We start from the raw sequence: 14,771 nt of genomic DNA on the forward strand, positions 1-14,771 counted from the left end.
TACAAGGTCATGTCTGCGCTTGAAGCATGCCCAGCCGACTCACTGTTTTGATTCTGAAACATTCGTGGCACTGGCCTTTTCGTACCAGTACATCCAGCCAAATTTGAATGTTGACCATACCACTCTGAACCGTTCCCTCTCAAGCCACCTTGAGACAACAAGCTCTGGCGGCTCAGTCCCCGACGTGACTATGCGCGGGAGTACATATATACTCACCGATTGCTACTCATTACTTCTCTTTCCTCACCCACCTCATCCTCACACTCTCCCCCAAACCCCAAAAAACTGGACTCCTGGTGATCCGTATCATTCACAAGCGCTTGCAAGCCTGCCCACCTACTGCCTCCTCACTCAAAAAACCCCAAACGTTCTACACGACCAGCCCACATCCCAAAACAAAACAAAACAAATCGATCCAAAAACAAAAAAGAAAGAAGAAAATCGCTAACGGAAGTGCTAGAGACTTTGATTAGTCTGCTCAACGACACGACACAACAAGGATAAGTAAACTTGAATTGATTATTGTTCTTGCTTTCGGCGGGTCCCGAATTCTCCACGCAGAAGAACGAAGAGTGAGCAGTGCTCCTTAACAGACGAACGAACGAACAAAAAGGTATACTTGCAGTACCGAACCGCGAAGTGAATACGCCCCATCAACCTACGAAAACAGGTTGTCCAGCAACCAATCTTATCACTCCATCCTCCTCTCCCTCTCTCCTGGTTAATCTTTCGAGACGACTCAATCAAAATGGTTTATATCAAATCATCAGTCCTCGTGGCAGCTGCCGCTTTCTCCGCAACAGCTTCCGCTCTCCCAGCCTACGACACGACTGCCTCTGGTCCGACTTCCAGTCCGTCAAAAGCCGCCATCAACGTCAACCTCAACTTGGGTGGCGATCAAGCAGTACCCGTCCAGAGTCTCGTCTTGCCCTCCTCCTCGCCGTCAACTGACGATGGTCCGACTTCTACGGAGACTGGACTGGCTAGTGCCACTGCCAATGTTGCGGATTTGGTCGACGTCGATGTCAAAGTTACCAAAGTATGTTGTGGTGGAATGCTATCCGATAACTAAGGACTGGAAAGCTGACAGAGATGGGATGTGACCTTGTTGTAGAGAGCTCAGAAATCCCCCTCTGCTTCCCAGGCTTCCAAAGCAGGTTCTGTCCTGAAGGCGCAGCCTAGCAAGGAACAACCGTCACCGACACCATTTGGCTCGCAATCCAAGAACGATAAAGTCTGGAGAGGTCGTCTGGGTCGTCGAGGACCTTGGAGGAACGTTCCCGGAGATGATGTTAGTGGCTTACCGGGCTATTCTGAGTACAAGGCTGTCACTGAAGCTCCTTTATTGACTTAGTTGCTTGACATCAATCTCGGTGAAATCGTTGAGGCATCTTCTTCCTCTCTCCCCGCTGCTCTTCCCTCCTCCGTGCCAGTAAGCTCTTATTCGTGGCTCGACGTTCCACTATAGAGCTGATGTTGTCTACCTAACACAGCACCGAACAGGCGATCTAATCAATCTCGACCTTCGGTCACCCCGTCACGACGATGAAGATCGAGCCGCTTTAACAGGTGATGGAGAAGCGTATTACCGAAATGCGAATTCCGAATTCCGGTCCGGTCGTGCTCATGCTGAAGTCCACGAACACGAGCATGAACACCTGAAACGTCATTCACACCACGGCAATCATCACTCTGTACTTGAAGTGATCGGTGATGGATATCGAAGTCACGGAAACCGATACGATGATATCATCGTTGACGACGGTCGTGCTCATGATCACACACATGAACATTTCCATGGCGAAAATGGGCATGTCTACGGTAAACGACGACACGAAGACCACGATATCATCGAAATCATTCATAACGACCACCACGAAAAGGTTCACGACCACGAGCATATTCATGAACATATGGACAAACGACGACATGCCGATTCCGATCGAGTGGAATACAAACATGTTGGACGTCCTATTGAGGTGATTGAGGATGGTGGAAGATACAGACATCTTCCGTATAGACCTCACGAACACGAGGTGGCAGTCATCGAAGCTGGACACGGACATGATCATGTTCACGATCATGAAGACATCTATGCTAGGAGTCATGGCCGAGAGGGAGATGTGATCGTCGTTCAAGGCGGAAGTCACAGACATGGTGGGGATGTGAGTTGACTTCTCTTCCTCTTCTGCCGCCTTGGATATTAGTATGTTGACAATTTACGGTGGGACGTAGGTCACGGTTGTCAATAACGATAACAATGATCGTCCTCATCGTCATCATAGCGGAGCTACTACCGTCGTGAACAACAAGCGAGACATTCCCGGACTCACCTCTAGACTTGCTGCTTTAGGTCGAGCTTTCCTCAAGAAAAGTCGAAGTCACGACGATCAGCATTCTCACGAAGGATCCGGCTCCACTACGATCGTCAACAACGCTGGCGGAGGACATCGCGGTCATTCGGACGATACTGTCATCGTGAACAATTCTCCTGATCGTCATCATTATCACGGAGCAAGTGACACTACAGTGATCAACAACAAGAAGCGACACCATTCTGAACGGATACTTGTCGTCGGTGATGAGAGACGGTACCACAATGCAGATTTCTACTATCGTAATTCATGGGACCGAGGATTGAGGAATGGCAGACCGATTTACTTCACCAACGGAGACGACTTCAATCGCGTTCGAGTGGTCGAAAATGGTCGTCATGGCGATTATGTCTCTCCTGTACCTTACGATTCGACAGTGGGATACGAACCTGTCGGCTACGAGTATTACAAGAGGAGTCACGGCGGGGAAAGTAGGAAGGAAAGACATTCCAAGCATGGTAAAGCGAAATCTCCGTCGTCGTCGTCTTCGTCGGAAAAAGCAGGACCTGCAAAGGAAGCAGAGAAAGACTCGACCGAGGAAAAGCGAAGATGGGGAGGTGATGACGATCATGTGACAGTCGTCAATGAAGGTGGAAAACATCATCATCATGGTGGGGATGTGACAATCGTCAATAACGAGAAACGTCGACATGAGCAAGACGATCGACATGATTCCGAGAGATATTGTCACGACGGTCGATGTGATTTCGCTCGACACAACGACCATCACCGTCATCACGATGATGGCTATCACTACACTCATCACGAGGGGAGTGGTCACGATGTGACTGTTGTTAATAACATGGCTAAACGTTATCACGACGAGCACCGACATCACGATCAGCACCACGGACATGAACACGATCATCACGAGTCCGAAGAGTGCAGAGATGGTCGATGCGATAGACGTGGTGGTGATGTTACCATCGTCAACAACGAGAAGAGAGAGGTTAGACATGATCGTCATCATGGTGGCGAGGATGTAACGGTGGTGAACAATCACAAGAGGCAGGTTGGAATGAACGGTATGGGTGGTGCACCAGGTTACATTGATGTCACGGTGAGTGATTGGAAACTTTCATTCTTCTCATCGTGAATTCTGTCCTCCTGGTGCCTCCGCCTCTTCTAATCATCTCTCTGCTAGTCAGAAGGACATGACGTACTGATTGATGTCCCCTTTCCAGAGCCCCGTGTTCAACTCCACCACGGCCCAACGGATTGCCTCTCTGGTCTTATCAACTTCCAACGGTACCGATGCCAACTCGACCTTCGTTCTGAACGCGTCGAACAACATCCGTACCCAAGTCTATCTAGTACCCGTTAACCCTTCCAGCTCGACAGCTGGAGCGCCCACCATGTCCGCTGCTTCCTCCTCAAACTCTTCCACCATGGCTTCTCCCTCTTCTACCCCTCTTCAGGTCAATCTCAAGCTACCTATCTTTGTAGCTTCTTCAGCTTCGGTCGAACCTTACTGTGCCACTTTCGACCCTTCGCCCGAGTCGCCCGCACCGCTCACTGTCATGCCTTGCACTAATGACACTTCGACGCACGAGTCCCAAGTGTTCTTGTACAATCCGGACACTGGCATGATACATCCCGACTGGCAACCGTCAGCCGACGCGCAGCAACTTTTACAAGCCGTTCCGGACAATGTGGATGATAGTCAGGACGATGCTATGCTCACTGCCAGCGCCAGTGCGACGATGGTCGGAGCAGACAGCTACCAAACTGGAAGCGTGACTGATAGTGGAGACTACCAGACTCTCTCGGACAGTATAGCATATTCTCCTACTGCAGCTGCTACTGGTTGGGTGAGAAGAGCTACCAATGTTGCCTCACCCACTACCAGCACCGTTACCTCATCTTCACCTTCTACCTCCTCCACCGTACCTACCAGTACCAGCACGAGCGGGTCAACCTCGACCTCTGCCCCTGCCTCTGCCAGCGGCTCTTCTACTTCTTCAGCATCCTCCCCTCCTCCGTTAATCACATCCGGACCAAATACGTCTACCGATTCCAAGGCGCTCCCGCAATCTTCCACCAACGCATCTAACGTCACTTTGATCTTTACACCCGCCACTCCAGCAATGATCAACAACGCCGCCTCCCTCAGCGACAGTGACGACACGGATGACGCAGAAGTGAATGATCAACAGCCTCAGACTCAAGCGACTTTGACTCGACGATGGCATATGCCCGATTACGATGGTGAAGGACGACACTTGAACAGAGAAGCTTACACCGGTGATCTCCCCAGTGGTCATCCTCGTCCGGTCGTCCCTGTATTTACCTCCTCCGCATCAGCCAAGGCTTCCCGCGCCACTGTCACTCCAATTGCTCAAGCTATGGCTTTGCCCAAAGGCGATTCGACGATGCCTATCGTGCAGCCCAACGCCGGTAGTCAAAGGGTGAGTCAAGTCGAACGGGCATGATTCCGAGTCGCGCATGACTGACTCTGTTGCTCCGTTTTCGATAGCCAATGGTCGCCCCTCAATCCCTCACCGCTCCATACGAGTGAGTCTCTCTTCCTTACTACGTCTCCCACCTTGGTAGACATTACGCCTTCACCTCCTATCTTATCGTTCTCTCCTAGTCGCACTCGTTCCCAGCTGACCAAGTCAGACGTAATTAAGATGGCGATGGACAGCCGATTCCTCGGCCTCTCAAGCTCAAGGAGAGAGTAACGTCGTCTAGCCTATTGTGTCTCGATATATGGTGACGAAAGGACAATAGTATTCATTCTCTCTTTTCTCCTCCGCGATTAACTCTCTTGCACCCGTATAGACCGTATTTCGAATTACAGTATCACTGATTGATGAAACGACGTGAAAACACACTCAAATCTGATAGGTCAGTAGATCAAGATTGTCTTTTTTAGTCGTAGTATTTCTTTTGGTCTTGAGATTGGGTTGGAGTGAATCAGATACGAATGTATATTTGTCCGTATGATTTTTTTCTCGAAATGTGATGTTTGCTGCTTCACGAAACGAAACGACGCGATGACCAGGGGGTACGTTACAACTTGTTCGTTGATTATACAGATATGCAAAGACAGCCACCCAGTAGTACACGCTGTGGCTCATCAAACTCTACCAACTCCTCCAACGGAAAACATCTTCATCCCTCTTCTCTTCAGCTCGACACTATGGTCCGACCCGCCCCCAGCTCCGAAGGTCCTCTTCCTACTCGTGCTCGAGAACGACAATCCATCGTCATCATCCCATTTCTTTTCGCTCTTCGAAGAGACTGTCGCTGGTCTCGTTGCAAACGGTGATGAGGAAGGTGATTCTCCGATGATGCTTTGAGGAGGTTGACTGGAAGGTGACAAGTTCGGTCGTTGTGAAGATTGAGATGAAGCCGCGAGTGGGCGAACTCCTCCCGAAGATGATCGACGGGTCTGCTTGAACGGATTGCCCCTTTTCGGCGGAACAAGCGACGAACCCAAAGGTGATGACGAGGGCGCGTTGGATGTAGCTGTAGGTGACGGCGCCGGTTTCGGCGTGAGGGTTGGTCGGAACATGTTTGTGGAGGGTGATGCCGCGAAAGAAGTGGATCGCTTGGTCGTCCCGATGATATCGTCAAGTAGATCAGAAGCCTTTGAGGCTTTCTGAATCTTCGGCCAAGTAAGCCCTGCTGAAGCCGGAGAGCTTTGTTGTGGACCTGGGCCCCCTACTGTCCATTGCATTTTCTCCCAGTGATCATCCACCATCCTGACCATCATGAGCTTCCTTTCATCGTCGGCCACGTCTTCATCTTCATGCTCATCGTGTCCTCCTTGCCGCACCGCACCTTTGACAAACTGTTTACTCCGCTCGTTCGCGTCCTTCCCTCTACCTTTCGAATCTTTGAAGATCTTGCCGGCGTTTCCCCCCCGCGAAGTCGTTCCAGGTCCAGACTTGTACCAGTCTCTATCTTTCCGTTTCCACTCTTCTCTCTCCTTCTTCTCTGCCATGGTCTTCTTCCTCTTTTCCGCCGGCGTCATCCTCTCAAAGGCCTCTTTCTCACCTTGAATCTTGAACGCCGTCTTGACGTTGTCACGGAAAGAGCGTACCTCGTCCGTAACTCTCGAAACGGACGTCCCGTAGATCTGGCCAATGCCGTTCCCTCGATATACGGATTGTGAAGTCGGGTTCTCAGTTCTAGATCTCCAGTCGTTCCGCTGGTTATTAGGTAGGAATGGTGGTTCAGGTAGATACCGGTTGGGAAATGGCCGAGTGGTCGGACTCAGGTGGAAGGAGATGTGGCTTCGTGTCGGAGAAGATGACGAGGCGGAAGTGGGCAGTTTGAGCAGTGATAAGCAGAGGTTGTCGAGAATCTCAGAAGGCGCTATGTTGCGACGGAAGAGGGGGAGTAGACCATCGGTGCAGGGCTGGAAATCCGCGTTACGATTAGAGAATACCGATTGAGAGAATCGATTGAAGACATCGATACCGGAGCTCGTGCAAGACGTATCTCGGACGTCTGCAAAGCAGGAAACGATCAGCATCCTTTATTGCTGTTTTGTGTTCAGTACTTGGTCTGAAATACACTCACCTAGCATCACGAGACCGGGCCATCGAGCGATCGACTTCATTGACCTATCGCTCACGCTCATACATCCGGCCAAAGACCACATTCTCAACCTCCACATTCCTCTACCTTGTTTCGGATCCTCTTCGCCCGGCAGTTCCAGAGCACTGGCAAGTAGACGGATCGCCGCATCTGTCACTCTCGATCCCTTCATCCAAAGTGCCGTGAGATGGGTACACCATTTCAACGTAAGTACATTCTGATCGTTGACTATCTCGTCCATCCCGTCCAGCGATAGCGTTGTGAGAAGCGAGATAAGGGTCGAAGGTTGGAGCGAGGCGTAAAGTTTTGGTAATTCTACAAATGGATGTTCTGGATATCTGGACATCGAATTAGGAGCAAGATGTGGTAGCGTCGACGACATTGGCACGGCTAGGTTGAAAGATGGTTCCGCATCTTCTGGATCACTTAGAGCTTGGAATGCCCAGATAGTCGCTTCGTCAGGATTGAAAGCTCGCCCGCCCATTTGAGCCTCATCGTATCCTCTGTCCGCTCGGACACGACTCATGATTCGCTTAATGAGTATCGGTGACAGGCCGATGAAGGAATCGGGCGTGTACTGATGAAAATTACGAGAGATACTGTCGAGACAATGCGAATGGAGGGTTCTGGTAGGGCCGCGAGATAGCGGATTCTGTTCATAGGATGTTTGGACTTGATTGAGAGGGAGAGGTGCGAGATGCCATATCGGCTTGTTTTGAGTGATTCTACAGTGAAAGTGAGCTTTGTCGACCAACGACAACCATGAATTGAGCTCACGCGATGGTCGTGTCAGTGGCCTCTCCCCCGAAACCCGATTTGATGTAGTCTTCCATATCGTATCTGCGCCTTGTATCTGTTGTCGTGCTCGAAGGCCTCGATTATCAAGTTGTAATGTTCTTGCTTGGACGCGTCTGAAAAACAGTGAAACGCGTTCGTTATCTGTCTGAGCCATATCCTGCGGAATAGATGGAGAGTGGAGAAGCGAAAGATGGCCGCAATGATCTAAGCAGGGGGGACGCGACGAGCCGTCTGACAGACATGCTGGGGAGACGTGATGGATATCCTGGCCTTTTCAGTCAGATGAGAACATATGGATATTGGCCGTTCTAGTCACCAACACCTGAATCCTGGTCGTTGAGAGATCTATTCGCCTCTTTTTAGGGCGAGAAAGAAAGCCGGCGCGTGGGAGACACGAGGAAGACTGTGAAATTTGATCCCGTCTCCACGAGTCCCGGCAGGACCGGACAGTCATACCGACCCAAAAAGGGTTGCTGTCAGAGCAACAGCAGTGGTTGAACGCAGACGGGCAAACTTGCAACAACGAGACTGATCGTGTCTATGGTCCCATACACAGCCATGACGACTGTATCTGACACTCGGACTTATCGGCCTGTGAATGATAGAGATCCACCTCAACCGAATCCAAAAGGACTCGCTATCTGTGATGAAATGGTCATGTCCACTGTGATTGGACGGTTGATCGAACATCTGTTCACGGTGCCCCGTCTTCTGGTTATTAGATCCCGTCAATCCGGTAATCAGGGATCATTCCCCGTTGACAATCCCCTAAACGACTCACCACTCACCACCGAGTCGAGCATCATCACCAATTCCGCAGTAGCAGCAGCAGAAGCAGTAGCAAGCACATCAGTCTAGCTTTGCGCTTTGCTGACCACCGATCAACAATCTCTCAGACACGGCTCATCTTCATCCCGTCTCTTTTCTGCATTCGACTACCGACGTTGAGCTTGACATCCTTTGTTGGATCCTCCTACACTCATACCTTCACATACTGGCTTGGACTCCTCCTCCCCGGTTTCAGTATCCGTTTCCAAGAAGCGACTTGACCCTCGCTTCTACACCACACGTCCTTTGGATCAATCACACTTTCCGTCGTATCCTCCTTTGTTGGTAGCAGACTCTCACAACCAACATGGCCGCTCAGACCCCTGTGAGTGACAATAGCCTCTTCTTGTTCTGTCGGCTCGGAGCTGCTCCTTTGAGGTCAGCCGCCGACTTCTTTGAGGGGTTCAATTACATACGCTCTGCAATCGCTTTGTCCTCCCCGGATGTTTCATGTCCTTTGGCCGTACATGGTCGTTGAGGAGATGGCGAGGACCGCAACGCTGACACTGTCTCCTTCCTACTCGTCGCTTTACCGCACCTCCTCTTCATCTCACGCCTTCGCTGTCACCGCCTTCTGCCTTCCTTCAACCTGCCATCCGAAATGACCATCGATGTCCTGCCTGAAACTGACACCGAATCGTCTTCCTACCACCGCCAAACCGCCTCTACCCATCAACAGATCGAGGCCTGGGTCTCCCACCTCGGCATCGACACGTCCCGACCTGGTACTCCTGGCAGTCCCAGCACTCCTGACCATACGTGAGTGACAACGTCATCTCTCTGTCTAGTTACAGCTGCTTATCTCAAATTCATCGACAGCATCCATGGTTTGAGGAAGAAGCAAGCCGGTCATTCCGGTCCCCTCAAGAAGGTCCTCGTCGCCAACAGAGGTGAAATCGCCATCCGTGTCTTCCGTACCGCTCACGAGCTCGCCATGTCGACCGTCGCTATCTACTCTTACGAGGACAGGATGGGAGCACACAGGTACAAGAGTGACGAGAGTTACCTCGTCGGCAAAGGCTTAGCACCCGTCGCTGCGTATCTGTCCCAGGACGACATTATCAGGATTGCTCTTGAGCATGAGGTCGACATGATCCATCCCGGGTGAGTCTTCACATACGAAGTCACAGGAGTCGATACAACAGAACTAGCGCTGACGTTGTTGGCAGTTACGGTTTCCTCTCTGAGAACGCTGAATTCGCAAAGAAGGTCGAGGACGCAGGTATCGCTTTCATTGGACCTCGACCCGAAACCATCGACGCTCTCGGTGACAAGACTAAAGCCCGTTCTCTTGCCATCAAGACTGGTGTCCCAGTTGTTCCTGGTACTCCCGGTCCTGTCGAGTCGTATGACAAGGCTGCCGCCTTCATCGAGGAGTACGGCTTCCCCGTGATCATCAAGGCAGCCATGGGCGGTGGTGGACGTGGTATGCGAGTCGTCAGGGACCAGGAGAGCTTCAAGGAGAACTTTGAGCGAGCCGTTAGTGAAGCGAAGAGTGCTTTCGGTGATGGGACTGTCTTCATCGAGCGTGAGTTGAGATGGACGTGTGCTTTGCCTAGGCTAATTCAGCGTTAGGTTTCTTGGATCACCCTCGACACATCGAGGTTCAACTTTTGGCGGACGGTCAAGGTAACTGTGTCCACCTATTTGAGCGTGACTGTTCCGTTCAGCGACGACACCAGAAAGTGAGTACGCCTTGTTTCCATTTTACAATACAGCTGACAGATCTGTCCTCCTTAGGTTGTGGAAGTCGCCCCCGCTCCACACCTCGACGAATCCGTCCGACAAGGTATCCTCAGCGATGCTCTCAAGCTCGCTGATGCCGTCCAATACCGAAACGCTGGTACAGCTGAATTCTTGGTCGACCAACAAAACCGACACTATTTCATCGAGATCAACCCTCGTATCCAAGTCGAGCATACCATTACCGAAGAGATCACCGGTATCGACATTGTTGCTGCTCAGATCCAGATTGCTGCTGGTGTCACGCTCGAGCAACTCGGATTGACCCAGGAGCACATTCACCGACGAGGATTCGCTATCCAGTGTCGTATCACCACCGAAGATGCTGCCGCTGGCTTCCAGCCTGACACAGGAAAGATCGAGGTGTACCGATCTGCTGGTGGTAACGGTGTGCGACTCGACGCGAGCTCAGGTTACGCTGGTGCGCAGATCACCGTGAGTGACTATCTGTGTAGCAGATCACGACGATTGCTGACGTCTTCGCTAGCCTCACTACGACTCATTGCTCGTCAAATGTTCCGTTAGCGGTGCTACCTACGAAGTCGCTAGGAGAAAGATGCTCCGAGCTTTGGTTGAGTTCCGTATCCGAGGTGTCAAGGTGAGCGCACGCCCTTCCTCCGAGCTGTTCTCGCTCCTCGCTCACAATGCTACAGACCAACATCCCCTTCCTCATCCGACTGCTCACACACGAAGTCTTTGAGTCCGGCAAGACCTGGACCACCTTCATTGACGATACTCCTGAGCTCTTCAAGCTTGTTCACTCGCAGAACCGAGCCCAAAAACTGCTCGCGTACCTCGGAGACATCGCTGTCAACGGTTCCTCCATCAAAGGGCAAATGGGAGAGCCTGGACTCAAGACCGAGGCCATCATCCCTCCGATCGTTGACAACGCGGATCCCACCAAGGTGGTTGACACCTCTGAGCCTTGTCTCAAGGGTTGGAGAAACATCATCGTCAATGAGGGTCCAGAAGCCTTCGCAAAGGCTATCCGAGCCTATAAGGGTACCGTGAGTATTAGCTTAATGCTTATCCACTTGATGGCCTTATTGACGTTTTTTCTCACTACAGCTCATCATGGACACCACATGGCGAGATGCTCACCAATCTCTTCTTGCTACCCGTATGCGAACCGTTGACATGGCCAACATTGCCAAGGAGACAAGTCATGCCCTCCAGAATGCTTACTCACTTGAGTGCTGGGGTGGTGCGACTTTCGACGTTGCGATGAGATTCCTGTACGAGGACCCCTGGGATCGACTGCGAACCCTCCGAAAGCTTGTGCCTAACATCCCGCTCCAGGCCCTTGTTCGAGGTGCCAACGCTGTAGGATACACATCCTATCCCGACAATGCGATTTACGACTTCTCCAAGAAGGCTGTCGAGGCTGGTTTAGACATCTTCCGAATCTTCGACTCACTCAACTACGTTGAGAACCTGAAGGTCGGTATCGACGCCGCTAAGAAGGCGGGTGGTGTCGTGGAAGCTGCTATCTGTTACTCTGGTGACGTGGCCAACCCTAAGAAAACCAAGTATACCCTTCAATACTACCTCGATTTGACCGACGAACTTGTCAAGGAGGGAATTCACGTGTTGGGTATCAAGGATATGGCCGGTTTGCTCAAGCCAGAGGCCGCCAAGATTCTGATTGGTGCCATCCGAAAGGCTCATCCCGATCTTCCTATCCACGTCCACTCTCACGACACCGCTGGTATCGCCGCGGCCAGTATGATCGCTTGCGCCATGGCTGGTGCGGATGTGGTTGACGTCGCCATTGACGGTAAGTTTTGATCCTGCGCGTATACATCCTTTGAATAGCACGGCGGCTGACAAAGCTGGGTAGATCTCTCCGGTCTTACTTCCCAGCCCGCCATGGGTGCCGTATGCGGTGCTCTCGAACAAACCGGGCTCGGCACGGGTATCTCGCACGAGAACATCCAGGCTCTCAACCAATACTGGAGTCAAATCCGAAAGCTCTACCAGTGTTTCGAGGCCAATGTCAGAGCTTCCGACTCTGGTGTCTTCGACCACGAGATGCCTGGAGGGTGAGCCAAGTCCCCTCGAAAACGTGAATGCCTTGCTGATCTTCTGCTTTAGTCAATACACCAACTTGCAATTCCAAGCTTCACAGCTTGGTCTTGGTACCCAATGGCTTGACATCAAGAAGAGATACATTGATGCAAACCAGCTGGTATGTCCAATTGGTGCACGCCGTAAAAACGAACAATTGCTGATGGCCCTTGCAGTGTGGCGACATCGTCAAGGTCACACCTTCATCCAAGGTTGTCGGTGATTTCGCTCAATTCATGGTCTCCAACAACCTCAGCAAGCAAGACGTTATCGATCAAGCTGCTACTCTTGACTTCCCCGTCTCTGTCGTCGAGTTCTTCCAGGGTTACCTCGGACAACCGTACGGCGGCTTCCCTGAACCTCTTCGATCCAACATCATTCGTGACAAGGAGCGAATCGACAAGCGTCCTGGTCTTGGCATGAAGCCTCTCGATTTCAAGCAGATCAAGACGGAACTCAGGGAGAAATATGGCCCTCATATTACCGACTACGATGTGGCGAGTCATTACATGTACCCCAAGGTGTTCGAGGAGTTCCAAGGCTTCGTTGAGAAGTATGGTGACTTGAGGTGAGCCATTTGTTCGCCACTGGAGATGTCGTGGGCTGACATTACACTTACCATTCAGCGTGGTCCCAACCCGATACTTCCTTGCTAAGCCCGAGATCAACGAGGAGATGTCCATTGCCATCGAGCAAGGAAAGACCTTGACCATCAAGTTGCTGGCTATCGGTCCTTTGAACCAAGCCAAGGGAACCAGAGAATGTTTCTTCGAGCTCAATGGAGAGGTGAGCGATGTCTGGAGCATTGTTCATACTGCGCACTGTACTCACGAATCTGCTTGGAACGTATAGTCTCGAGCAGTTGTTGTCGAAGACACGAACGCTGCTGTGGAGCACGTTTCGCGAGAGAAGGCATCAAGTGACCCAGGCAGTGTTGGGTCTCCCATGGTGAGTTCGGCAGGAAGCGTCGGGGACGGAGGAGCTGATGGTCAATTCTGTAGTCTGGTGTCGTAATCGATGTTAGAGTCAAGGAAGGTCAGGAAGTCAAAGCTGGTGACCCTCTCTGTGTTCTCTCAGCAATGAAGGTGGGTCACGACCGCCGCATTTCACTGTTTCAGTTCAAAGCGCTAATAAAATTCTCCTTCTGCAGATGGAGTCAGTCGTCTCATCACCTGTTTCAGGCAAGGTCAAGCGTGTTCTGGTCAGTCAGAATGACTCGATCGCTCAAGGCGATCTTGTCGTTGAGATCACGCACTAGGAGGTGAGGGTAGATTGTCGATTACGAATGGAGTAAAAGGATTCATATGTTTTGAGCTGTTGGCGATCATTCAGCCAGCCATGTTTATTAGAAGTTGATGCAATACGTGCTACTGTGTGTGTTGAATTGATCGAACATATAACAATACATGTGTGGATAATTGGTGGTTGGTACATCATGAACTAGACCTTGTCTATTTTGAGTATCATCTGGTCGCACTGGATCGAGGCGATTTGCCTTCCTTCGGCGTTGTCTGACGAATGTTCAACACCAAGGCATCGATTTGAGACTGACAGCAGACTGTAGTCGCAGTCTATCTCCCAGGTGTGGGTGATTGTGGTTCGATCTGTTCTTGGGCTTCTTGGGTGGCCAACTTGAGTTCCTCGTCAAGCAATCGGGACACTGCCATGAATCTGGGTAGGTGAGGTTCAAGGACGTATCCAAAAAAGGATTATTGTATAAGAAAAGGGGGAAAGCCAGAAGATATCAAAGAAGTTGATCGGTACAGGTCATATACCAAAGGTGTTGTGATGGTTTTTGTTTAAAAAAAAGAGGAACAGAAGAGGGGGAAGACAACATTCATTAGCAAGGTTCATAAGTATCCTCTCGACGGAGAAGTGCAACCCCAAAGCAGAGAAACTCACTGAGCACCACATCCCACACCCAATCTCGCCATCGATTTGAGTTGTTCGGCCATCAGATCCAACTGCGTTTCCGTCTCTGCAAGGTTGGACTGGAGCGATCGCAGTCGTGAGGAGAGAGCGGTGTAATGACGGGATTTCAAGGTGGATGTCGACATCTTCGGAGTGGGTCGAGCCAAAGGGAGAAAGAGGTGAGACTGGAGGTGATCTGTTTGGTTGTATGACTCTTGTGAGAGAGACGAGACCGCTGTTGTTCGAGAATGAGATGTCAAGGATGAATCAAAAGCTTCTCTCGTCCCAGCCGTGAGTTGCGTCAGTTGCCTCTCATTCTATCATTTGTTGACAACGCGCAAAAGGTCAAGTCGGGGCGCGTCACTCGCACCGATCGCTCACTTTACGTAATACGAGATCGAAACCGACCACTGACCAACCGGAAAGTTCCGTTAACGTTTGTAACGAATGGGAAATCCCTTTTTTGCCGCTTTGCTGATTACGAGGACTCAAAAGTTG

The 14,771-nt window shown here is 51.1% G+C and overlaps 4 protein-coding genes across 4 annotated transcripts; 2 read left to right on the forward strand and 2 right to left on the reverse strand.

Annotated features, from left to right (window-relative positions):
* Window positions 1-748: 748 nt before the first annotated feature.
* IAR55_006810 (uncharacterized protein) lies at window positions 749-4,893 on the forward strand (the record flags this gene model as incomplete). Its single annotated transcript, XM_066949889.1, has 8 exons — window positions 749-1,039; window positions 1,115-1,291; window positions 1,355-1,432; window positions 1,494-2,165; window positions 2,236-3,294; window positions 3,355-3,435; window positions 3,560-4,783; window positions 4,852-4,893. 8 exons carry the CDS (start codon window positions 749-751, stop codon window positions 4,891-4,893), a joined length of 3,624 nt encoding a protein of 1,207 aa, XP_066799581.1.
* A 564-nt stretch (window positions 4,894-5,457) lies between these two features.
* Window positions 5,458-7,759, reverse strand: IAR55_006811 (uncharacterized protein; the record flags this gene model as incomplete). Its single annotated transcript, XM_066949890.1, has 3 exons — window positions 5,458-6,836; window positions 6,909-7,651; window positions 7,704-7,759. The coding sequence occupies 3 exons, from the start codon at window positions 7,757-7,759 to the stop codon at window positions 5,458-5,460; spliced, it is 2,178 nt and encodes a 725-aa protein (XP_066799582.1).
* Window positions 7,760-9,153: 1,394 nt separating this feature from the next.
* On the forward strand, window positions 9,154-13,620 carry IAR55_006812 (pyruvate carboxylase; the record flags this gene model as incomplete). Its single annotated transcript, XM_066949891.1, has 15 exons — window positions 9,154-9,311; window positions 9,372-9,656; window positions 9,722-10,080; window positions 10,128-10,237; window positions 10,293-10,730; window positions 10,783-10,893; window positions 10,949-11,302; window positions 11,364-12,072; window positions 12,136-12,337; window positions 12,390-12,483; window positions 12,539-12,930; window positions 12,989-13,148; window positions 13,215-13,310; window positions 13,364-13,447; window positions 13,513-13,620. 15 exons carry the CDS (start codon window positions 9,154-9,156, stop codon window positions 13,618-13,620), a joined length of 3,660 nt encoding a protein of 1,219 aa, XP_066799583.1.
* A 313-nt stretch (window positions 13,621-13,933) lies between these two features.
* On the reverse strand, window positions 13,934-14,419 carry IAR55_006813 (uncharacterized protein; the record flags this gene model as incomplete). Its single annotated transcript, XM_066949892.1, has 2 exons — window positions 13,934-14,033; window positions 14,265-14,419. The coding sequence occupies 2 exons, from the start codon at window positions 14,417-14,419 to the stop codon at window positions 13,934-13,936; spliced, it is 255 nt and encodes an 84-aa protein (XP_066799584.1).
* Between the last annotated feature and the right edge of the window lie 352 nt (window positions 14,420-14,771).

Source organism: Kwoniella newhampshirensis (genome assembly GCF_039105145.1).
Source record: "Kwoniella newhampshirensis strain CBS 13917 chromosome 10 map unlocalized Ctg14, whole genome shotgun sequence".
Taxonomy (NCBI): domain Eukaryota; kingdom Fungi; phylum Basidiomycota; class Tremellomycetes; order Tremellales; family Cryptococcaceae; genus Kwoniella; species Kwoniella newhampshirensis.